Here is a 26506-nt window from a genome sequence, read left to right as displayed (position 1 = left end):
CTGGGACATTCTTGGGAATCCCAAGAATGGGCCTCAACCCATGGTAAGGACTATATACTGAGCCTATATTTATTTTTTTAATAATGCTTACCCAAATCAAGGGGTACACAGAAAGGGGAGCTGAGATTAACTCACTAAATGTTTACAATGAAGCCACTATTTCATTAAGGAGAGTCTTTGGAAGGAGACCTGACTTGACTATAGGACCCAAATTCCCCAATAGGTACATTCCAGTTCTCCAGACCAAGAAAGCAAAAAGAGACTGAGCTAAAGTCCCATGAAATGAGTTCATGGTGCTGTCATGCTATGTCTTATCTTTAAGAAACCCAAGAAGGTTGTTGCCATTAGTTTTAGAAATGGCTTTAGAAATGTTCAAGTTGTCCTTGAATTGTCTAATTATGGACATCAGCAGTTATCTCCCTTCTACCCTATAGAATACTGTGACTTATATTTTCTCCCAGATATAGATACCTGCCTTTTTTTCAAAGTATTTATTTACTGTTGTTACTATCTGATTAGACTGTATTAAGTTTAAAAACCTTGACTTAAAAAAAAAAGAAATCTAAGTAGAATGGTATTAAGTGGGGATTTGGGATTTAGAAATTCAGAATACTGCATTTTGGCATAACTCTCAAGGTGTCTTTATCATATAGTATAAAATTTTGACCAAATCTAGCCGTTTTAGGCTTGAAAAACACACAATGCTTCTTTTGCTGTTGTTGACTAGTCATGTTTTTATGGCTTTGAAGTTCACTGACACATAGACGCTGATTTATGTGCCTTCTGCCAGTCAAATCCCTTGCTCTTCTACAGTTACTAGGTAGTCTGCAGGTTCTATACACTAATTTATAATTTAGTATATTGTTTCTCAACTGGAGGGCATCTGCAGGTCATCTCTTCTAGTTTTGCCATACCATCACACTATTTGCAGCCTCAGCTTTACTTCATGTTGCCTTACTAGCAATATCTTTGAATTCACAGGTTGAATAAGTTATAGTTCTAATACACTTAAAATAAATATAAAACCATTTTTAAAATGCTCATCTGTGTCTTTCCTAAAACACACCTGTTTCACCAATGGTACTTGGCTGCACCTTGAAAACATTGACTTAGGGTTTAGTTAAGTGCTCCAAAATTACTGCAGCCTAGTTTGATTCACACGGAGACCAGGGGGAGCAACTCTCCGTTCTATATCTATTTTTGCCTCTGTTTTACTCTGTGGTTTCAGAATAGGTATTGATCTGCTTTTTCCCATTTCATCAAGAAAGAATCTGGATCCAGTAATACCATGCTTGAGTATCTATCCCAGAGAAATGCAAACTTACATAGACACAAAAACCTGCACATGCCTGTTTATAGCAGCTCTATTCATAATAACCCTAAACTGGAAACAAGCCAATGTCTTTCAGTGGGTTGGATGGATAAACAATAAAATGTAACTCAGCAGTAAAACAAAATTTTAATGCATGCAACAGCTTGGGTGAAATTCAAAGCCATTATGCCAAATAAAAGAAGCCAGTCTCAAAATATTATACATATATGGCTCCATTTATATGACATTCCCCAAAAGACAAAACTATAGCATGTAAAGCAAAGGTTATGAGTTACAGAGCGTGACTCCATAAAGGGATATGATGAAGGAATTTTTTAGTGTAATAGAAATGTTCTACATCCTAGACATAGAAGGGAGAGTAGTAGCTACATATATCTATACGTAATCTATAAAATTAATAGAACTATGCACTAAAACAAAAAAATTTATTGTATGATAATCTAAAAGATTGGTAGCAAAGTTTAGGCTTTTCAAGACCTGGTGAAGTAGAGAAACTGGCTCGCCAGTTTATGGGTTATGTTTGCTGGGTTACTCCCCTTCTGTCTACTGCGCTCATGATTAGGGTGGTGAACAACTCATAAGCAACCTATAGAAAGTTGAAGGGAAAACCCAAATCAGTCCGCTGTCACCCTTGCTAGGAGTTCTGTGCCAATATTTAGTGGGTAAGAAATCTTGGACCAAAGAAGAAAATGAATGTAAAAGATTTGAGGCTGATAGGGTTATACAAACTTAGTAATAGCCACATTGCCCATGGTTTTCATTTGGCCACATTACTTTTGTTCAGCTAGCTCTATTTTGTCCCCAAAGAAAATCATTACTGATCCTTCAGAAGTAAATGATAAAATATCAATGACTTTTAGTTCTCTACTCCTCAACCCTGCACTCTCTTCAAATAGGCTTCCCAGAAATGGCTGACTTCTCCCTTTTCTCCATAGTCCCCCAGGCCTTTCAAATCCATATCCTTGATATTTCTCCACTCATTTGCAGTCTCATCTGAGAAGGGCAAGGATCTAAACACACTATTGACCACATACCAACTACTGACAGCTCAGTACTCTTTTGGTGGACATGAATCAGTCCGTTGGGTGCTTTGTGATGGATGAAACATTGATACAAGCCCCTCTCCTTGATCTGAACGTTGTGAAGTTGCAGGGTCCAGTTGTCCTGGTTGAAACTTGTACGGCCAATATACTTAGAAGCAACATTATCAAATTTGTCTTTGCCTAAATACAGTTCATATAGAACCAATGTTTCCTGGTCCTGCCAAAATACTACCAGTTCACTCAGGCTTAGGTTTTTTGAGTTTACAAATTGGCACGGCAGAACTGCAGTCTCGTTAAAATAAGCCTTACTCTTCAGGGAGGCAGCATCTAAAAAAAAAAGAAAGAAAACAAGAAAAGGTGGGTATTAGGGATGGCCAAACAAAAGGGAAGAAGAAACTAACTCTATTTCTCTTTATACAATGCCCAGATGCTGTCTTATCATGGAAGTGTGCGTCCATGCTGGACACCTGTAGATTATGACTTTTGTTCTTGTTTCACTGCTTATCGACTGTGTGGGCTTGTGTAAAACTGCAAACTTTATGAGCCTCAATTTCCTTATCTGGTTAAATAAGGGAAGGACTGTGTCCTCTTAGTGATTTTTAAATTCCAAGACAGGTCCTGCTTCCAGGATGTTCTGTCCCTGGAAACTTTTACAACTCTCAGAGAACATGCTGGAAAAGCTCAGAGAAAGGCTTTGGTCCTTAAAGGCATATTGGCACTTAGGGGAGAAACTTGGTCCAGCCAACTTCTTAAGTATGATCAATCACAGTGCTTTTGTAGGACCTCTTCTGGGTCACAGAATTACTTGAGACTTAGCAAAGAAATTAAATAGTGGAAGATGAGAAGTGGCGGATGGGGAAAGAATGGTATTTCTTAGTTAATATGAAGTTAGCTGCTGCCGTGGGAAGGAAGTCAGAATAGGTTCTGAATAAAGAGCTTTCATTCAAGGTTTCAGCAAAGAGGGTTGACATTAAGGAAGAAAAGGAGGGGACATTTCATTTGAAGTGTTGTTGGTGGGTGGGAAATCAAATTGATCTGATCAGTAGGTTTCTCTTCAAATAGAGAAGAGATGGAGAAATAACAGTGATGTGTGCCTAGCAAAACTGAACTATGTGCAAACTAATCCAGTGAGAACATGTGATCAAGTGGTCAGCAGTGGTCTTGAGTGCTCTAGGCATCAATGAGGTGGCAAAAGTTTGAATTGGTACACATTGTATCACCTGCACTAGAATTCTGAAGCACTTGAAGTACAGGATGCATGTCTGTGTTGGGAAGAGGAGGGAAAATCTACCTGGGTTCCTAGAAGAGTGGAAAGGGGACCTAATGAAGATTTACTGTATTTGGTAATTACTTTACAAGGCAAACGTTGGCTTTCTGCTACACTTCTGCTAAGCTCCTAACAACGCAAGAGTGCCACCTACTGTAAACAAAACAAAAAAAAGCTCAGTGCTGTCAGGAGGGCATATGAATACGTTCTGGTTTTGATCTAATTTGCTATATGATACTGGGCAGATGACTTAAATGAGAAACAAAATACACAGCTAAAACTTGTGTCAACTATTGGGCAATGTTATCTTATTGCTCAGTTGTCAATTGTGACTTCTAGACTTCTAGACCTGGAAATAACTTCACCTTTAGTTTCTTCTGTCTTCTTACTTTACATATTTATGTGTGCAGAGCTTCACAGTACCTTCTTCCCTTTCCACTTACTCTCTCCACTCACAGACTGGTCCAATTTCTCTGACCTAGGCCTCTTCTCCCAAAGATTACAAGAACTTTCTCTTTTACCCATCTAACTGTTTCCTTCTTCACCTGCCAACCAAAAGTGTGCTCTGGGGACTAATGTATTGGCTTCAGCTGGGAGCTGGTCAGAAATGCAGAACCTCTGGCCCAATGCAAGACCTGAATCAGAATCTGCTCAAAATCTGCATTTTTAAAAACAAGAACTCCAGACTGAGAAGCTGCTGTGGTCCATATCTGCTTCTGTCTCCAGTGTGGATCAGAGAAAATAATGGGACAAATTTATTTCTACCCACCCGTCTCCAAACCCCATTTCCTCCCTATGGAGTAGAAATCACTCTGTAATCCATTTTAAGAGGAACTGAAAGTATTTCACAATTTATACTCTGTAGCTTCTCACCAAAAGCTGGCTTTCATGATATCACTCAGAACTAGGCATGGGCACCCTGCTAACCTTCTCTAGACCATATGGGGACAATTTGACTCAAGATCTATTTTCCCCAAGTGGTTTCAGGCCTCCCCTGTTATGACTCCAGAGTTTAGGCCTTCTATCAACTAGATTCTCTGAGACCCCACTGGTGGAAACATTGAGAACCTCTCCCATCTTCAGCACTTGGGTGAGAGAAATGGTCTATGCCTAGTTACAACTGATGGCTGGGATTTTAGTGTCATAATCTAGGTATTCAAGAATTCAGCTAGACGCCTCCCTAATCAGGAGTTTGTGTTCAAAGACACTTAAGGATCTCCTCAGCAATTTTCTGTTCAAATACCACATAAAGCCCACAGTTTGCTAACATTTTGAGTCTCTGACCTTCCTTCCTCCCTCCCGACTCCACAATTTCAGTCATCTCTGGCCATTACCTCAATGTAGGTCATACATTCAAGGATAAACGTATCCTCATGTTACCTGCTTATTTGAACTCACGACATTTCCTTTTGTTACTAAGTTTCCTTCGGTGCGCTACGAGGCCCTGTGGAAGCCTCATCTCATTGTAATAAACTCTTTTATATCCTCTGTCTCTTCAATGAATATTTCCCTAAATGTTGTCTTTAATTTTTTTAAAGCCCTTCAAACTCAAAGTGTTGTCCTTTGATTTTTATTTTATTATTTTTTGGTGGTATTGGGGAATGTTGTTCTTTAATTGAAATCTGGCCCTACCCAAAGGAAGTCTCTTGGCCCCCAGCCACTGCTTGTTTTACCACTTCACAAGGAAGTTGAGAAATACCCTCTCCATTTGGTGGTGTATCCCTCTCTCATTGTTATTAGCCAGTGATTGGCCACTTCTCCCTTGCTCAAGAGAATTCTGGCATTAGATGCAAGGTCTTTCTTTCTAACCAATTCTTGCTATAAATTTGGCGACTTCATCACAGATGAGTCCACCAGTAACCTTGCCTTAAAGATTTTCATTCACAGAGTATTTCAGCAACTTCCTTCCATGATATAACCCTGAATCTTATCACCTGCAACAGCTCAACCTCTAGGGTCTTGGCCTCAAAACACTCCTCTCGATCCGCAACCTCATCTTCCTCCAGATTTTACTCTTGTTTTCTTGCTTCGATGTCTGACCTCCAATTTCATCAAGACCTCGGTCTAGTGCATTGTTTCCTAAAAGAACTCTTTGAGATGATGGAAATGCTCTTTCTCTGTGCTGAACAATGTGATAGCCAGTAGCCATTGTGGCTATCAAGCCTTTGATATGTGGCTAACATGACTGAGAAATTGATTTTTTTGTAGTGCTGGAGACACTAGGTTATTAATCTTACTTAATTTTAATTAATTAAAGTTTAAATAGTCACATATAGCTAGTGGTTATCGTATTTTACAACACAACAATAATATATCTTTTAAACCATTCCTAGTGAACAACTTCAATGAATGTGCCCCTTTGTCTCTGTAGAATTCTCCTGAGGACGTTCTACTTTCAGTCAACGTATCTGTTCTTACAACTGAGTGGTTGAACACTTCTAGAGGAAATGATTCCATCATACAGACTGGTGACATTTCAAACTTGTAGTGTTCAACTTCTTTTAATTTGATCTCCAGGCCATTTCTTCTCTAATCCTTCTTTTAGTTTCTCTTTCCCTTCTTGTTAAACTCCTTGAGTGAGCAGAAATAGCTGCCCTCATTCCCTGCTCTCCACCACTCCTTCCTCTGCATTGAAACTATCCTGACAAGGACTGTTGGCAACTTCCCTCTGTTACCAAGCCCAGTACTCTTTTCTGATCTCATCTCAAACACTGCGTTGAATGTAGCTCACTGCTGGCATCTCTCTTTCTTAAATGCTCTATTCTTCCCCAGTCTCTGACTTAGGGGTTCAAGTGCCTATTCTTGGACTTCTCACTCTCCATCCTCTCCCTGGTTTTTCTCTTATATCTGCAAGAATTCAATTGCCAGGTATAAGTCCATGGTTCACAGGTGCTTGTCTAGCCTATAATATTTACTAGAGTTCCAGATACTGATATCCAACTGCCTATTGAATGCCTTCATTTTTAGATAGCAACAGATACTCTCTTCCTCCCCTTCAAACGTTCCTCTTTTATATCAATGAATGGTTCCCTCACATACCGTGGTCCACAATCATCTAGTCACCTGTAGGAAGAGAGGATCTGCACAGTTGTTGCCTAGGAGACCTAGAATTACTAGAGCCAGAGCTGAACTCTAATATGGAAAGAGAATAGTAGTGGCTCAATATGAAGCAAAGAGAAGGGCAATCAGAGAAAAAGACTCTTGTATTTATCTGGAGATCTCGGGGACAGGATCTTTCCTATCACTAAAGAGAGAGTCTCTGTTATAGCATAGGGATGGTTGTCTAGGGGTTTTTATGACCTGGATGACATTTATGTTAAGACTAGCTTTGCTTTGATTTCATGCTAACCATGCATACTGTTATAGAGATAAACATACACATTGGTTTATATATTATAGTGCATAGTTTATAAGCTATACAATGTATACTATGTCATGTGAAATATTATCTACTAAAATATATGAAGAACAATAGAATATGTAAAACACATCATTATGTTTAAAATCCCAGCTCATTGGAAGCATCAACTGTACCTCCCACTGTCCCTCACTGTTGTTGCTATCCAGCTTCCTCCCAGGTTCCCCAATTTATTGAAGCACCTGGCTTGCTCCTGTCAACTACCTCCTAATTGATCTTTGTCCCCAAGTCACATTCCTGAAGCCAAGATGATCTTTTAAAAATATATCTCTAATCACACAATTCCCTGTTCAAAAGCCTATGATGACTTTCCACCACACTGAAAACTACATCCAAATCTCTTCCTGCCATACTGAGAACCATATCCACAGTCCTTTCCACAACCTAGAAGGCCTCATGCAATCTGGCTTCTGCTACCTTGTAGAACTGTTTCCCTCACTTCTCTCTGCTCCAGGTACAATGGCTCCTTGTCAGGCCTCCAAAAGACTGGACACGCTCTGCCTCTAATTCTCTTCTCAGATTTTTCACTCCTTCCAGAAGGCTCTTTCAGATAGTCTCAGTTACTGTTTCACTTCATACAAGTCTCTCATCAAATGTTGCCTCCCAGGAAGTTTTCTTTGACCATCCTCATTAAAGATTGTATCTTTGTCACTCTCTATTCCTTTGGATGACTTTTTTTTTTTTAAAAATCATGGTACTTACCATGACATGGTAGGTTTGGTTATTGTCTGTCTCTTCTGAAAAGTGCAGCTCCTAGTTAAAAACCTATGTGTGATTTTTTTTCAGGCCTGACCATAATCACTTATGTAGGCTTTTACCTGGGGAAAGCTGTCTCCCCACAGCAGACCTGGTGCACAGTAGTCTGGTACAGTCTCTGAGGGGAGTTGCAATGAATGGTTCCTTGACCATAGCCTCAGCTTGGGCAAGTCATGCTATTTCCCATATTTGCATTCCTAACCCAGGCACCTTCTTTCCTAGCTCTCCTTATCTAAGGCCTTGGGCAGAGGTTTTCTTTAGGTGTCTCTGCTGAGGTTTCCTTATAATGGGGAAGAGAAGAAGCCTAGAAGACACTTTTTCCAGTCTGAGTACCTAGGACTTTTCCATTCCTATCCTTCCTTCTTCATCTTCCTCCTCTGGCTCCCCCCACCCCAGATCCATAGAACTGCCAGATCCTTTTGTTTGGGGGTCCTTCCACAATAGGATGACCCCCCCCCAGTCAGATCCTTAACTGGTGCATCAATTCATGAGGAAAAACGGAATGGGGGAAGTTGACCCTTCTTCCCATTTCAGCCTCTTTCTTCATACCATCACAGTAAGAGATCAAAAGCTTCACTTTTTCATTCTCGTCTTGCTGCTGTAATCAGTTGCTCTGGCACCTGACCACTCAGCTCTCTCTCTCCCAGTGCCCCTGAGCACTTGACATTTCCCATTAGAATAAGCTCTGCAAAAAGCAGAGGCTTTGTCTCTTTTCTTCACTGTGACATTTCCAGGACCTTTAACTGCACCTTACAAATATTAGCACTCAGTAAATACTTTAAGAGGAAATGAGTACAAATGTCTCAATTATAATCAGGGGAAGCAATTTAAACTTCAATGAGATAAAATTGTCAGATATTTTAAAAAACTAGCATAAAAAAGAGTAACAGGGTGATCAAAATGCACTATATGTATGTATGAAAATATCGCAATGAAGCCCCTTTGTGCAATTAATTTACACTAATAAAAATACTGGCAATATCTATTGTCCAAGAGAGTGGGGAAATGGGTCCTCTTATGCACTGTTGGTAAAATTCTAAATTGGTACAATTTTTTGGAAATCAATGTGCAATAAAATTAATTATATGTTTAAGCCTTGACTCAGAAATTCAATTTCTAGGAATTCATTCTATAAAATGATACATGTATACAAAATTGGATTTACATAGATATTTATTGTTCACATGAACAACACCAAAGAAGTAAGTAAATAATGATACATAAAACAATAGAATGCCATGCAGCTGTGAACCAGAATGCCATAGGGCAGCATAACATTATAGTTGAGTATGGATCTGGACAAAATGAGTTCAAATTCAGCTAAGTTACTACTACCCATGTTACCCTAAGCAAATTATTTAACTCCTCTAGGTCTTGATTTACCCTTGTGAAAAATAGAAAGAATAATAGTACCTACATCAGAGAGTTTTTTTAAGGATTAAATGAGTTAATATTTCAGTTAACATTTGAATGAATGCTGGGCCAAGTAAGCATTCTTTAATAGTTACTTATTTTTAGGGTTGATTTCATGAACGTTGAGAATAGATAGTACTTACTAGAGGCTGAGGAGAATAGGGGAAGGATAGGGAAAAGTTGGTTAATGGGTACCAGGTGACAGGAGAAAAATGTTCTGGTATTTTATTGCAGAGTGGGGTGATAACTGATAATGGCAGTACACTGCATTTTTTAAAAGCTAGAAGAAAAGATAGTGAATGTTTTCACCACAAAGAAATGCTAAATGTTTGAGGAGATGGAAATTCTTACCCTGATTTGAACATTACACAATGTAAGATGTATTGAAATACCACATATCACTCCATTATTATGTACAATGTTTTATGTGGCAAAACTTTTTAAAAAGTTTTTCTTTTATTTTTAGCATTGTTATTATTGATAAGAAACAAAGTGTATGAACATAAAATCAATAATGTATAGAAAAATTTATTTTGAACGAAAATATTTTAAAATATGTATACTTAAGATCCTTAAAACTTGAAGTAAAGCACACCCACAGTGGGGATACATAGAGAAACCCCTTTGAACATCAACTTAAATATTAATAATGAAAGGCAGGACTATAAAATAGGTACAGTAGGGGGTACTAGTGGGAGGGAGAGGGTAAATGAAGGAGATTAAGGTGAGGGTATATGGTTGATGGACCTCATACACTTATATGAGGTAGAATAAAGAAACCTCTTGCAATTGCTTTAAGTGGGGTGGGAGGGGGTTGAGGGGACAGTGTATGGGGATAATCTAGCCAATATATAAACATAAGCCTAATCAGAATTGTCACTATGAATCCTCCTTGTATGACAAATATATCCTTATAAAACATTTTTATAAATTAAAAAAAAGAAAATGTAATGAATTTCTTACCTTGTTAAAAAAAAACTTGTAGTAACTTGTTAAAAATATTAAAAATATAAAATATTAAAAATAGAAGAAATTCAACGATAAAATATTTATGGATGTGTTAGCAATTTGGAAATTAGAAATACAGATTAAGAAAATCAGATATAGTCTACAATAAACATAGCTAAAGTTTAGATTGAATATAAACAGCTAAAGAGAGAATTATGACTCAGAAGATAGTACTGGGAAATTCTAATACTATCAACATAGAGGAAGAAATTTTAAAAAAGGAATGAAAAAAATTAAAGAAGAAATGGTAGATAAGCAACATTTGAAGAAAAATTATGACTCTTCAAAATTGAAGAAAGACATGAGTCCTCAGATCAAAAATGCATTTTAAAGCACCAAGCAAGTGAAAATGAATGCATATCTAGAAACATCATAGTGAACTTTATTTATAAAGTATAAACTTTTTCAGACTCATAAAGAATCAAAAGATTCTTTTCATTCTTTAAAGAATAAAGAAAGAATACTTATAAAACAATGACCATTACACCAACATAAACCAATGAACAACAAGCCAGTACATCAGATGAGTAAGACACAGAAAAATAAAGCAAATGAGAAATTTTCAATCAAAAGACTATTACAATCTCAAAAGTAAAAACAAAAAGCATTTGAGAACTTGAAAATGTATGTATGAAGCAATATTGAATAAAATATATTCAGGGATTTGCATATATGCTGTGATCACGATTGGATAGGACTATTTTTACTCTCATCTGGTATGGTCTGGTAAAGACCATACAAGTGACTTTTAAATAATTGGGGATTTGAATATTTTTTAACAGAGACATCTTTCTGTCTAGGGAGGGGGAATGAAAGCAAGAAAGAAACAAAGAATGTGTACGTACTCTAAGACAGTATTAGAAATGATTCAATGCCCTAGAACCTGGCCCTGTGGCCTGGCAATAAAAGGGGTCACTCTGCCAGGCACAAGTGGCTCATGCCTTATAATCCTAGCTACTCAGGAGGCAGAGATCAGGAGGATCATGGTTCATTCCATAAAGTAAAATAAGTGTTTCTAACAATTAAGAAGAAGAGGTTGGTTTTATAGACAAAGATTGAAAAAAGCCCAGGAAAATTGTTTGAAAGATCCTATCTCAAAAAACCCTTCATAAAAGAGCTGGTGGAATGACTCAAGGTGTAGGCCCTAAGTTCAAATACCAGTACTGCAAAAAAAAAAAAAAAAGAGGTGGGGGGGTCACCTCTTTGTAATAGATCATCTGTAGAGGTGAAAGCCATAAAGGTAGGGCTATAAGTGTTTTTGTTTCCATTGCTAAAAAATCAAAATAGAGTCACCTGTGCTAAAGTTTCACATCTTCAAACCAAAACTAACTTGTTATCTAACCTCCCGAGAAATCAGGGGAATGAGAGATAACCAAATTTCCCAAACAAGCTAATCAGTATGACAATGAATTTCTCCCTCTTTAATCCATACACCCTTTAATTCTTACAAAAAGTAATCTGAAATAATCTGGTGTTAACTAAACAGTTATTTTTCTATTGCTCTGTCTCCCTATCCCTACCTTACAAGGAAAGTATTTTTGAAATGACCAAAACACTTATTGTTTCTGCTCTTTTCAATCTTTGTCTATAAAACCAACCTCTTCTTCTTAACTGTTAGAAACACTTATTCTATTTTATGGAAGAAGTATTGCCCAATTTCAGAATTGCAAAGTAAAACCAATTAAGATCTTTAAACTAAAGTTGTAAAGTTATCCTTTGACACCATAACTCTCACAAATACAGAGGGGGCCAAAATCCCAGGTTATATATTATGGAAATGGAATTAAGATCTCCCTTCTTACAAAAGGAAAGATGGACCACACTCTCAGACAAAAAAGACAAAAACTGTCAAAAGTCAAAGTGGGCTAGGCTATAGGTGCACACCTGCAGGCCCAGCCTTTCAGGAGGCTGAGTCAGGAGCATCTCTGTGTGCAGCCCCACAACATAGCAAGACACTGACTCTTTAAAAAAAAAAATGTAGGGGCATTATCACTTTTTTTCACTGTGACATTTCCAGGAGCTATCATGCTCCTTACAAATATTGGCACTCAGTAAATAGCAAGGAAATTAATGAAAACATCTCAATAATAATCAGGGAAATGCAATTTAAACATCAATGAGATGCCACTCTTTTTGGCTCTAAGATGGTCAGTTATTGGCAGGATGCTGGTGGCTCACACCTATAATCCTAGCTACTTGGCAGGCTGTGATTGGGAGGATTCATAGTTTGAGGCCAGCTGGGACAAACAGTTCATGAAACCCAATTTCCACAATATAACCAGAGCAAAATGGACTGAAGGCATGGCTCAAGCAGTAGAGCACCTGCTTTGCAAGCATGAAGCCATGAGTTCAAACCCCAGTTCAACCATCAAAAAAAAAAAAGTCCTTATGTAGGGTCTACTTATTTTCCAAAAATCCACTAGGGCTCCAGTTTAAGAGTATTGTAGAGGTGCCAGAATATGGGACAGTCAGAAATTCCTTTAGTTTTATAGATAGAAAGCACAAATTCTAACCTAATTTTACAAGGCCATGATTGCTCCTTCTACCTTTTCAATCTTAAATTTTTACCCAATTTTAGCTTCAAAACCAGGGGTAGCATCTAAGGTGCCTAATTACTATGATAAAGGGAGGACACAAAAGATATGAAGGGGGACAGAATTGTGCCACTGTCCTGTCATACCTCTGGCATCAAATGAATTATTCAGTCCTGCATTTTTGCTGAGGATTATCTGGGCCAATTGCATCGCCTTTCTCCCTTTGGATGCCTGCTCTGTGGAAGGTCACTCACTACTCACCCGTCCAAGAAGCAGAGGTGTGCCCTTGAAGGACAGACAGACAAAATTCAGATTGATTCTCTGTATTCTTTCAAAATGAATTGGATGACAGAGTGGTTTAAGTCATAGAGCGTCTGCCTAGCAGGTGTGAGACCCTGAGTTCAAACCCCAGGACCACCAAAAAACAAAAAAAAAAACCCCAAAACTTTCTATGGGCTGGTGGAGTGGCTCAAGTGGTAGAGTGCCTGCACAGCAAGTGTGAGGCCCTGAGTTCAAACCCTAGGACAAAAAAAATGAGTGGAATCTGTTTTGTCATTGCTGTTAATAGTGTGTGAAGTTCTGACAATACTTCCTAATCAGGAGCCACTATTTACCTGTGGCATTTTAAAAATTTGTTCTGCCCCAAATATTATCACTAACCTTCTCACTACCATGAAAGTTGATCATTTGGAGGAGTTATTTTTAGGGTTTCAATATTGATAACTCTCTTTACAGAACCTAAGAAGTTTCCAAGCAATTTCAAAGCAAGACAAGGGCAAAAGTGACACCTGGGCTTGGTTTTGATATGGTTTCTCGGCTTTACTTGCTCACTTTCATTGTGCTGAGCTAGAAATTTTGGAGGTGGGAGGTGGATGGTATCTCAGAAGAGCTGTTTCTCAACAGCTCTTTCCAGGGTATTTTTCTTCCTTCTCTCCCAGGTCATAAGAGCTGGGTTGGTCACTGTGATGAGAAGGGTTCAGGGCCAACCCTTACTCTCCAGGTAGGGCAAGGAGCTTGTGACCAAGGATGAGGTCAAAGTGATATCATGTAACAAAGTGGTTTGGGTCCCAAAGAGGAAATCTTGTCACTTATTGATGATTCCATGGTTTGAAGTAGAAGGGCCTGATGTCACCAGTCAGTGATTAGATCTGAATCTATATGGCTGGTGTGACTTTGAGCTGAGCCACTTAAGTGGCTGTGTTCATCTTGAGTAAATTACTTAACCTCTCTGTACTTCCGTACTCTTAAATGGGAAATACCAACAAGACATAAAGCAGAAAGTTACTGTGATGCTTAAGTGAATTAGTATCTATAAAATGCTTAGAATGTTACCTGGCAGAAAGGCACACACATTAAACACACACACACACACACACACACACACACACACACACACAATTTATCAAATGCACAAGGACCGGAGTTCAAACCCCAGTACTGTCAAAAAATAAAATTTATAAAAGAAGTGGGGTGAGAAGGGACTACTGTGGGTAATGTTGTCCAGAATCTTTTTCTTTTTTTAACCTCCTTCCTTCTTTCCTTTCCTTCTGACAGGGTCTCACCATGTAGCCCAGGCTGGCCTTGAATTCTCCATCCTCCTGCCTCAGCCTCCCAAGTGTTGGGATTACAGATGTGTGTGACCGTGCCTGTTTTATCACTTTCTTCCTTTCTCTTTCTCTCTGTCTCTCTCTCACTGCCGTGTGTGCGTGTGTGTATACGTGCACACACTTCCCACCTCCTCAAAAGCTAAGGTGACAGGCCACTGGCCCTGGGAGATTGCAGCTGCTATTATTACCTATCTATGTCATGAAGTGATCAGTTAGCACATCTATATACCTTGCACTCACAGACTCAGCAAGTCTGAAGGTGCTAAACAGGAAACAGAAATCACAGCAGGCCTATCCCAGCCAGCAGCAATCTAAGGAGCATCTCTCCATAGTACCCCAGCTCCATGTCACCTACAGTAAGCATGGGGGCAGCAGCCTGCCATGCATCAATATGGAGGAGTGACTTGGTGGCTGGGCTGGTTACTTAGGGGCCAGGTAGTTAGAGAGAGCCTTCAGGTGCTGCAGCCAAACTTGAGGATCAGCTGGGCCCCACCTGCCTGGCACCATGACAAGGGTAGCTTCTCTCTCAGTACTTCAGGTGGAAAAAATAAGCAACAGGAAGGGGTGGGCCAGGAGAAATGTAAAGGCACTGAGTCACAGGAAGCATCGCAAGGCCCTCAGCCAACCCCAGTTTGCAAAAGAAACTGAAACCCAGGGAGGAGGAGAGAACAGTGAAGGTTCGAGTTTTGTCAGGCCTGGCACTTCTAAAACTTGAGTAGGTGAGGGACTCATTAATAAAATGATTCTAATACAAAATGCCCATGGCTACTACAATGCTACCAGACAGGAGGAGAATGTGGGGGGGGGGGCGGGGAAGATGCAGTGGAAAGAGTGGTCTTAAGTGTGGTTAAAATATCTTACTTATTCAAATCTTACCAAGTCGTAAGACATGTGAGCAAGCACACTGCTTGGGGCTACTCAAGGGGTCTTAAGAGGCATTTGGAAACCCTGTGTCAGCTTCATTATTTTCATGGTAAATCGGCTGACATCATTAACTGGAGGTCACAGTCGCCAGTGAGCTGTGGCTACAATGATCTATGGTATAGGCTGGTGGGGAAAGCAGTGGGCAGGAAAGAGGGAAGGCAGGGAATGTGGAAACCAATGCTTTCTTTAATGGGGCTTTTGGAAGCCCATCAGCCCTTCCCTAAGAGTCGAAGAATACTGGAAATGGGAACAAAGAAGACCAGAGGGAGGACTGTGGGGAAGGATCAGGTCACATGGATCTCAGCGCAGTGGCCTCCCCAAGCCCTCTAGATGCCCTGGACAGACCAGTTCACCCTATTCTGTACATCCAGGCCCCTGGGGTGATGTGCTGAGGAGTGGGATATGCTCAGGGTCAGGGTTCCATCCCAGGCTAGGCCTGCCTGTCATCATCTGAGACTCCTGGTCTTAGTCATGACACTTTCTTCTTCTCCTTTTTGCACACAGTATTGTGCAATGTGAGTCAAAAGTGAGCAAATCCTACCAAGTCTCTGGCCGGGACTTGCAGTGGTCAGACTCAGTGGAAGATAGTGGCGAGATTCTAGAACTTTACACAGGGAAAAGGTTCTTACCACAGAGCAGGAAGACTGTCAATAAGAGAACGATTTTCAGTCCCATGGTGCTACAGCTAAAAAGAGAAAAGACAAAACTTGGTTAGAAAGTGAAACTGAAAACAAATGTTCACCAAAACATAACCCAGAAGTGGAGTTTGGGATTCACTTGGGTTACCAGGTATAGCAGAGACAAAGCTGTGTGTTCACCAAAGCTGTTTCCTTCCTCTCTTAGCTCCACGGGTAGTCCATATTTCTGAGCCTCTCCTACAGTTAAGCAGGCCATGTGATGGACTCTGACCAATGAAATTGTGGCAGAAAAGATGGATGTTACTTTCAAACATAGCTTCCTCCTTCCTCTTTCCCCTTCCTTCTTAGATGCAGAGAATGGGGAGGAAAAGTCCAAGGGCTTAGAACATGGCAAAGTTTTACCATGAGAGAGACTTGGTTGCTGAATAAATTAGTAAAACAGCTCTCTCCACCCCTCCCCTCCCATAACTGATTCATATTGGACTCTAACATTAGCAGAAAACAAGCTTTTGTTGTGTTAGTTAAGAATTTTATTGGGGATTGTTTATTGCAGTAGCTAGTATTCTTTTGAACAGCACAGTGGGTATGATAGGGCACATGGAAACTATCTGTGTTTAGCAATCTGGTTTCCCTGTGGTTTTCAAACTTCATTTCAGTCTTGTTTTAAAACACAAATGGTAGCGTTCAATCCACAATTTTGCACACTTACTACCACTTTGGGATTATTCCGTGTCAGTCTGTAATGAGTATCCTCATGCTAGAAGGTGCACATTATTCTACCAGATGGCAATAATTTATTTTGCCAGCCCTTACTGATAGACATTTAGGCTGTTTCCAATCTTTTCTTGCAATGAAATCCCTTGGTTATATGCCATATTACACGTGCAGAAGTAAGCTATATTCCTTGAAGTAGAATTGCTTGACCAAAGGGTTAAAAGGTAATGCAATTTTAGTTCCCATAGATATTGAAAAAGTGCTGTTCCCTAATACTATATGTTAATGTTCCCATCAGCAAAACACAAGAGTGCTTATTTATTTTCACACATTTTTGCCAACATAGTATATTTTCTAATTTGTGATCTTTGTCATTTATGGAAGGTTAAAATGACATCGCATTATAGTGTTTAAAAAATATTTTTACTTAGCCAGGCCTGGTGGTGCACAGAAGGCAGAGATAGGAGGATCATGAGTTCTAGGCCAACGTAGGCAAAGTTAGTGAGTCCTGGACTCACTAACAAAATTAAACAAAATAAAAACAAAAGGGCTGAGGCATAGTTCAAGTGGTGGAGCACTTGCCTGGTGAGCAAAAGACACTGGGTTCAATCCCTAGTACAGTAAAAAAGAAAAAAAAAGGAAGGAAGACATATACATTTATATATAAAAATCATGTTTAAATATACAATGGCATTTAATAAGATTCATATTCTGTGAAACCATCAAATCATCCCCATAAGTATTTTCATCCTGCAAAACCGAAATTCTGTATCCATTAACAATGACCCCCCATTTTTCCCCTTTGCTTAGTCCCAGAGACTATCATTTCTCCTTATCTCCATGAATCTGGCTACTTTAGGTGTAAATAGTATTATGCAGTATTTGTGGGGGCTGGGAGGGTTGACACTGATTTGCTTCATTTAGCATAATGTCTCAAGGTCTATTCACATTGTAGAAGATATCAAATTGTCCTTACTTTTTAAGACTGAGTACTACTCCACTGCATGTATGTGGTACATTTTACTTGTCCATTCTTCTGCTGATGGCCACCTGGGTTGCTTCCAACTGTGAGTAATGCTGCTATGAACATGGGTACACAAAGTTCTTCTTGAGATCTTGCTTTCACTTCTTTTAGAAACAAACCCCAAAGTGGAAAGGCTGGACTATGTGGAAATTCTAAATTTAAGTTTCTGAGGAACCACTGTACTATTTTCCACACCAGCTACCCCATTTCACATTCCCATCATAGGTGCACTAAAGTTCTAATTTCCCCACATTCTTGCCAAAACTTATTGTCTGTTTTTTTAATAGAAGCTATCCTAATGGTTTTCATTGCCATTTTAAAATGAATTTCTCTTATTATGAATCTAAGTGTCTTTTCAAATTTATCAGAAATGGTATTTCCTATTCTATGTACTCTCCATATATTTCTTTGGTCTACTTTTATTTTAGTCTTGACTTTTTCTTATCTTGTTGATTTGTAGGAGCTCTTTTACATATAAAAAATTTGCACCTGGCAACAATGTTGCAAGTACATCCAGTTGCTGAAATACACAATAGGTGTCTGAATAGCTGGCTTTCAATTGTTCTCTCTTAGCTTCCAGGAATTGTAATAGGTTTATCTGTTGAGCCAAAGCGGACACCAAGCAAGGGTGGTTTCAGGAAACTTAGAAATTGGTTCCTGTGTATTTCTTCACACTAAATCACTAACATCCTATTTATCATAGACTCTGAGGGCTGGGGATCCTTTGAGTCTGAATTCCTACCAAAATATAGGAATCCCTTATTGTTTGGAAGCTAAAAATGAGTATATTTAACCCAAACAAAGACATTTATTTTTCTGGAGTGACATGTGAAATCAAATTATATTATGCCATAAATTAAGCAAATCAGTTTTAATTCAAATAATTCCATGGAATTAATACAGCATGGGAAATCCTAGACAAATGGTTCTGTAATTCACACAGTGGGCAGGCACACTAGCCCTGACAAAGAAGTCAAGACGAGTTTGAACTTCTCTACTTGGAAACTCTCTCTTCCTCTGGGGAGAAACTGCTTTTTTTTTTCACTTCCTCTCTTTTTACTGATTTGTCTTTTTTTTTTGAGGCAAGATCTTACCACATAACCTAGACTGACCTTGAACTTGTGATTCTCCTGCCTCAGCTTCCTGAGTGCCAGAATTACAGGCCTACACCCCCACACTCTGCTCAACACTGGTTTTGTCCTCTGAACTACCCAGAATAGGCCTACATATTTCAGCCAAAACCCTTCAAGGCTTTGGGGACAGCAATCAGGTCCCTCCTCAGCACCCTGCCCTGGCCCAACAGTGACAGTCCTTCCAGTAAGCTTCACTAAGGTTATTTGGAGATTGCACACCATCCTGGAAAACACTTTGAACGCTTAGTTTGTCAGTGACCTTATTAAAATAGGGTTCTAACATACTTGAGATTGACCTGAATCTCTTTCATAAAGAATAAACATTCCACATAAAGAACTTCTCTCACCTCTAGCCATGGCATGTGTGTGTGTCTGTGTGTGTGCAGGAGCTAGGTTAGGAAGCCAGTTCCTCCAATGTTGTAGGCTTAGAAGAAGAGCAAAAATGTAACTGCTCCCTCAGGAAGGAAACTACAACCACAACCACACAGCATGGCTTCTTCCAGACAGTCAAAGAAGTGGAAACTTTTACTCTTGGAGGGACAGTGCAAAAAGGGGGATAAGAGGAAAGAACCTAAGAATTTACATGAGGATTCTCTAATAGATTTCTGTCAACTCTGAGCAGAATAAAGTCTGTGAGGTGGGTGAACTGGTCAAAAACTAAAAGAGTAACCTCCACGTAAGTCAACTTTCATTCCAGAAATCAAGGAGCACCTGCCATTTACAATTTTCTCTTTAAATGTCCATTATAGAACATGAGTGAGAGTTTGGTGAATGATTAATTACACGATTATTTCTCCTGGCAAGGTGAGATTATTCTCCCCCATATTACAGATGCAGAAATAGTGTCTCTGAGAGGTTGAAGTACCTTAGGCCACCTTGCTAATAAATGGCACAGTTAAGCTTTAAACCCACCTAACCTCACTGGTGTCTATTTAACATTGCGCAGTGCCTTGAAATGCCAGCCAGATTCACCTGCGTGTGAGTTCAATCAGAAAGAATTCTGACTCTGCCCACTCTCAGGGTAAGAGAGGACATCTCATCCCCAGGGTGAGGCATGGTGCTGGCTCTGGAATCACAGAGGGACACTTAGGGAGACAGCTGGGGATGCAGTACAGGGAGGCAAAGCATCTCTTTGTATCACAGGAGTTTCAGTCCTGAGTTGAGATTCATTCTATAAATACTGCCTGAACACCCACTATGAGCCCACAGAGAGAGCGAGAGAGAGAGAGAGAGAGAGAGAGAGAGAGAGAGAGAGAGAGAGAGAGAGAGGGATAGAGAGAGAGGATCTTCTCTAACCCTGAATGAGAAATCAGGCTCCTGGGTGGATTTAGCTTCAGGCACACCTGGAAGAACTTTAAGGAATATAGAAGTATTGGTGTAGATAGAAGATAACACAGATCTGTGTCTGAGATCTGAAGTAGCACAGGAGATCTAGTATAGGAAAAAGATAGGTGAGGGGATGTGAGGTGGTGGTAGCCAGAAATCAAGCAAGACAAGGGAATATAGATATGATGAAACAAGAAGCAAGAGGATTCCACTGGAGAAGTAAGAGGGTGCCACAGTAAAAGATGTCCAATTTCACAACTTTGTCTAGAACATTGTGGTAATGATAAGTTAGCTGGTGTTTCAAGTCAGTGTAGACTGTCCTGTGATCAGTTCTCAAAGTATCAAGAACCTCTCTTGTAGCACTTATCATAATTATAATTTTAAATTTATTTATGATTGTTTGGTTATTATCTTGCTCCTCTACTAAACTGTAAATAACCACTTGAAGAGGAACTGTATCTGGTTTTGCCCATCATTGTATTCCCAGCACTGAGCACAATGACTAGCTCAATAAATACTTGCTGAATGAACAAATGAATAACTAATGATTGTTCTCTTAGTTACTCATGAAAATATTTCTTGAGTTTATTCAGCATTAGATTTGTTGTAGAGGTTTGGGGGGAAGTAAAGATGTGTAGGCCTTGGTCCCTCATACAGCATTAGAAGGAAAGATAGAGTGTCCACAAATAACTATAAGTCAAGATCCAGGACAGTAACATTTAGCTTCTCCCAGTACATACAGAGTCCTTGCTCCAAGCAAAGCAGGAGATGTCACAATCATTGGAGGAAAAACTAGGTCTGTCTCTAACCAGGAGCACCAAGGCCGGCCCATTGCCTTCTGCCTGCCCGTGTATACTGGGCAAGCCACTTGCCGGATGGGCACCTCAGCTGGTGAGGAAAGGAGCGGAGGAGGATACAAGCTGCTTGGGGCCTTGACTTGCCTCTGGTATGGCTGTACTGAAGTGCTTCCTGGAGCTACAGAACCTGAGTTATATGCTTAGAGCAGTTATTACTATCTTTGAGGCACTGGGAGGAATAGGTAGTCTTATTTCCTTTTTTAGAAAGTTTCTAAACTGGAAAATGTGAAGGTTTCTGGTAATTGAACACAGCTGAATTTTAATAAGGCTTCTGACATAAAGTCACAATATGTTCAAAGATAATTTAGAGAAATGTGGAAACATTAGAATAAATATTAGGACAGTCATAAATAAATGTAAAATTATAACTATGATAAGTGCTACAAAAGAGAGGCTCCTGGTACCTTGAGAACTGATCATAGGAGATTCTAAACTGAGAGTCAAAGAATGGTGTGGTAGATCAAAGTCTTTGCCATTCCTCCCATGATCAGATAGTGTCTAATCTGTTCTGAATCCAAGCTGCCCCTTACATGACATGACTTGTTTGACTAATAGGAATTTTCTGGGACTTCTGAAACCAGGTCATAATAAGCCTTGCAATTTCTACCTATGTTCTGGGAATCTAAGCCTACCACATGTTCCACTACCCTGACACCACAGCACTGGAAGGACCATGTGTAAGTTCATGTCAATAGTGTAAGCTGAGCCTAGCCTTTTAGCCATCTCTGCCAGGACACTGGACATGGAGATAAAACCTTGGATTCTCCAGATCAAGACTCAGCAAACAACTGAGCAAATAGAAAGGGCCAATGCTAGAGAAATAGCTTATCCATACTTAGTATAAAAATCACATAAATATTAGTATATCATAGCTAAACAAAATTAATTCAATCTCTTTTGGAGGGGGAGCGGGCTGGAGATCAAATTCAGGGCCTTGCCCACTAGACAAGTGCTCCATCACTGAGTCACATTCCCAGCCCAATGAATTGGATCTGGGTTTTTTTTTTGTTTTTTTTTTTTTGTTTTTTTTTTTTTTTTTTTGGTAGTACTGTGGTTTGAACTCCAGGCTTCCTACTTGCAAAACAGGCACTCTACTGCTTAAGTCACACCTCCAGTCCATTTTGCTCTGGTTATTTTGGAGATGAGGTCTCAGGAACTATTTTCCCCGGCTGACCTCAATCCTCCCAATCTAATTCTCTATGTAGGAGTACAGGTGTGAGTCATTGGTGTCTGGCTAATGAATTGAATCTTAGGATAGAATCTGCTCGCTGTACTCTGTGCTAATTAGACCACATCACTTGTGGTATCACGTTCAGTGAGGTTGGTTGTACTTGAATGACACAGACAAAATTAGAGTTTATCAAGTGAAAGGGTAGCACGGTTCACTAGGAAATATTGAAATTATGTCAAATGAGGAACAATTAAAAGAACTGAGGGTAATGAACCTGAAGAAGAGAAGACTGCAAAGATTTGATGGCTGCCTGCAAATCTTCAAGGGCCCTTCCTGGGGAGAGCACATACAATGTCATTGAAGGGCAAGCAGTTCCAATAACTGAAAGTCATAGGGAGCCAGATTTCGGTTCCAGATGGTGAAGAACTTTGAACAGCTATCACCAAGGACTGGACTTTCTTGTGAAGTAATGAGCTCTCTGTCATCAGAACTGCTCAAGTAGAAGTGGGGTAATGACACAGAAGAGACATTTTAGGGGTATTCTTGAATTGGTTGTGTGACTGAGCTCCATAACTTTTAAGTTCATCCTTAAGATTCTCATTCTGTTCCCAGGAAAAAGGAAAAATAAAGGAGGACCCCCTGGAACTCCATCTTTATCCCTCAGCCTGGGTCCTTTCCTCTCATTTTAACATAGACAGGTATGGTACACTTAGAAGATCCTCCTGTCTGGAGAAAGTCTGCAAAGCTGACTACAGTTATCCAGAGCTGCAGAAGACATGGAGAATAGAAAGCACTCCATAGTCCAGAAAGGTGGACAGAAGGTGGTGATGTTTGAAATGGGCCTTGCCAGGTGGCTCAGCCTTAGAACTGTACCCTAGTGGCAGGAACAAAGTAAGCCACGCATGTGAGTGCTTACAGTAGTTAATTTCTGTTAGAACAGATGAAGCTCTGCCCAGCACTGACTCTAACTAAATCCACTCATTCTATTCTGCTCATAAGGGTTTCAGCATGGGCCACTGGGATGCTTAGCAGTTCTTTGAGTGTTGTTCTGTTCCATTACCATTAGCAATTGTTAATTTCCTAGAACACAACATGGCAGCTATCTGCCTCTGTCCTGGAAAGGCTTTTCTTTCTTTCTTTTTTTATTATTCATATGTGCATATAATGCTTGGGTCATTTCTCCCCCCTGTCCCTACCCCCTCCCTTACCACCCACTCCTCCCCCTTCCTCTCCCTCCTACCCCCTTGATACCCTGCAGAAACTATTTTGCCCTTATCTCTAATTTTGTTGAAGAGAGAGTATAAGCAATAATAGGAAGGAACAAGGGTTTTTGCTAGTTGAGATAAGGATAGCTATACAGGGAGTTGACTCACATTGATTTCCTGTGCATGTGTGTTACCTTCTAGGTTAGTTCTTCTTGATCTAACCTTTTCTCTAGTTCCTGGTCCCCTTCTCCTATTGGCTTCAGTTGCTTTTAAGGTATCTGCTTTAGTATCTCTGAGTTGAGGGCAACAAATGCTAGCTAATTTTTTGTCTTACCTATCCTCATATCTCCCTTGTGTGCTCTTGCTTTTATATTGTGATCAAAGTTCAATCCCCTTGTTGTGTTTGTCCTTGATCTAATGTCCACATATGAGGGAGAACATACAATTTTTGGTCTTTTTGGCCAGACTAACCTCACTCAGAATGATGTTCTCCAATCTAGAAAGGCTTTTCAAGCTTAAACAACTCTTCCCAAGACAGCTCATGAAACAGATTCCTCAAAATTTATAAAGTTTGATTCTGCACATTTACTTAACATGTATCAAAGAACTGCTGACTTCTGATGAACCATTCTAAAATAGTGTCTGAGTTGAACAGGCTAAGTATCAGCCATATATTTTTTTTAGGTGGGGTCTTGCTGTATACCTCATATTAGCCTGAAACTCATTGTGTAGCTCAGGCTGGCCTTGAATTTATGATCCTGCTGCCTTAGCCTCCCAAATGCTGGGATTACACTGGATACCCCATACCCGATCAGCCATGTTCTTGATACACACATACATGCACATGTGTAAAGAACATGAGGCATAGTCCCATGTTTAATGCTTTTTATTGGTACAGTGCTGGATATGGAACCCAGGATCTTACAAAGGCCAGGCACATGGCCTCTAGCTCTATTTTAAACCGATCATAATAACTGTACATATTAATGGAGTACAGTGTGTTATTTTGGCATGTTTATACAATGTACAATAATCAGATCAGGATAACGAGTATCAAACTTCTATTATTTCTTTCTATTGGGAACATTCAGAATCCTCTCTAATACTTAAGCAAGTTTCTGAGATCAAATATAATCATTTTAAGGACATATGGGATTGGCGGAATGACCATGGTCTTTTATAGAACAATAAGAAAAGCTGACTGGACTGGAGGAGAGGTTGACTTTGCACAAACAATGCAAAATTAATCTTTGTAAGTAGAGCAAGAGAACTTAACAGGGCCTGAAAATTCAAACAAGTAGATTCAATAAGAAAACTGGGAGTTTGGGATTAATAATTTAGAAGTAGAAAGATGATACAATGGAAGTTTAAAGAAAATAGCCTGTCAGTGGCCTAAGGAAAGAGGGAAAGCTGGTATCAGAATGATCAAGAATGCCAATATTAAAGGCTCATGGACCTAAATAAAGAGGTGGAACCAGTGTCAGAGCAGTGGACATGATGAGGAAGAGATGAGTGTGAGTGATACTCAGTGATAATATGAACACTTTCTGGTGTCCGGTGGGCACAGGAGTTGACTGGCCCATCCTGAGCTCCACTTCCCTCCAGTTCCCTCACCAGCCACATCCAGCTCAGTCTGGATCATCTATCTAACTCAGTGTCTAATCTCTCTTTGAACCAAGTCCCGCATTGACCCCTATGTGTGGAGAATTTTCTTTCCTAACTCTTGGTTCCTTTCACTAGTCATTCTTGCCCTCACCCATTTGGGAGCCCAGTGCTTCCCCACAGATCTGAGGGGAGCAGTATCAAAAATGCATTGGTACAAAGAGGAGATGTCTGAGAAGTTCATAAGTAACCAAAGGATGCTTTTTTTCATCCTCTGATATTGAAGTAGCTAAAGTATTGAAATTAAGAGTATTTTCCCCTCACTGGCCCGAAAGAAGAGGCATAGTATAGGGATACCATTTAGCTTTTCCTTTTTCCAAGAGCAAGTTTGTTTGCGAGACAGATGATCAGTTCTCTTAGCTGTATCTAGAGTCAAACCATTTTGACTCAAGGATTATTCCCTTTTCAAACTATTGATGGTTTTCAAAACCATTTTTTGTTGCCTAAAAGTAAGTATCATGCAAAGCTTTAGAGGTGCCTCTCTACATCTATGCACATCCACTCAAGGGCTGTGTCTGCCAGGAACAAGGTTCACAGAACGTTCTAAAGACAGCCATGCACATTCTGGCTCCTTTCTTGCTGTCTCAGAACTAGAATCATGGTCAAAGATAGAAAAGGCAATATTTTAAGGGCACAGTTTGAGGGACAGTTCCCTGTCCCGTTCTGTGCACCAGCCTATACTCCGGCGTGTGCTAGTGCTTGGAATTCCCACATTACTCATTATTTGGTTAAGGCATTTTTGAAAGCCCCCGTTAAAATTCAAATGCTAGCTGCAAGGGAGAAACTGGTTCCTTTTGTTTGTTTGTTTGTTTGTTTTCACTATTAGGAGTTAAGTTCAAATTATCTAAATAGGACACAGAACTCAGAAAGGAATCACATCCACGAATGGAGGAACACAGATAGTGAATGCTATGCTTCCCAGTGTTTAGTTCTCTGGGCCCTGATAGAGAAGACTTGCAAAATTTTCAAAATACACTTTTTTTCTCTACAAATATTCAAAATGGCAAACCACATCCTGAGTGTATTGAGGTACCACTCAGAAACAACTCTATAGGAGAATGGAGAAGAGGGTAAGGGTCCAATAAAGATCTGTGTGCCCATCCTATGGTCCTAATCCTCCTCCACCCAGAAATACTCCTCTCTGTCTGGTCATCAAAGGTGGATGGACAGCATTTGCCTGATCTCTGGAGTCTTCCCAACCTCCCACCCCACCCCCACCTTGCTTGTTTTCCACAAGTCTTTGCTCTCTTTCTATATACTCACAGCTCCAATATTGGCTCAGAGATCTCTACCCTGAACTCCCACTTCTATCTGATTTCTGAAACATGGTGCTTGAACTTTGATTTTTCTGCTCAGGAATCTTATGTGGCTCACCTTTCATTTTTCATGTTCTCTCCCCTCCCACCCTAGCTCACATTTATAAAATCCAGTCTTCATCTCCTCCTAGGAAGACATCCAATGTGCAGGGATGAA

The 26506-nt window shown here is 39.9% G+C and overlaps 1 protein-coding gene across 3 annotated transcripts in view; it reads right to left on the bottom strand.

Annotated features, from left to right (window-relative positions):
- Cd86 (CD86 molecule) overlaps positions 1-26506 on the bottom strand; it is a 63314-nt gene that overhangs the window by 13874 nt on the left and 22934 nt on the right. For 2 of the 3 annotated variants that reach the window (XM_074073267.1, XM_074073265.1), the window contains exons 2-3: positions 15933-15988; positions 2368-2703 (exon numbers count right to left, since the gene is read on the bottom strand). In XM_074073267.1, coding sequence (XP_073929368.1) covers positions 2368-2703; positions 15933-15988 — 392 coding nt within the window. Of the gene's footprint in view, positions 1-2367; positions 2704-15932; positions 15989-16089; positions 16258-26506 lie in introns of those variants that run through there. The other variant, XM_074073268.1, reaches the window with a different exon arrangement.

Source organism: Castor canadensis, chromosome 5, assembly GCF_047511655.1.
Source record: "Castor canadensis chromosome 5, mCasCan1.hap1v2, whole genome shotgun sequence".
Classification (NCBI taxonomy): domain Eukaryota; kingdom Metazoa; phylum Chordata; class Mammalia; order Rodentia; family Castoridae; genus Castor; species Castor canadensis.
This window is presented reverse-complemented; position numbering and strand designations above follow the sequence as displayed.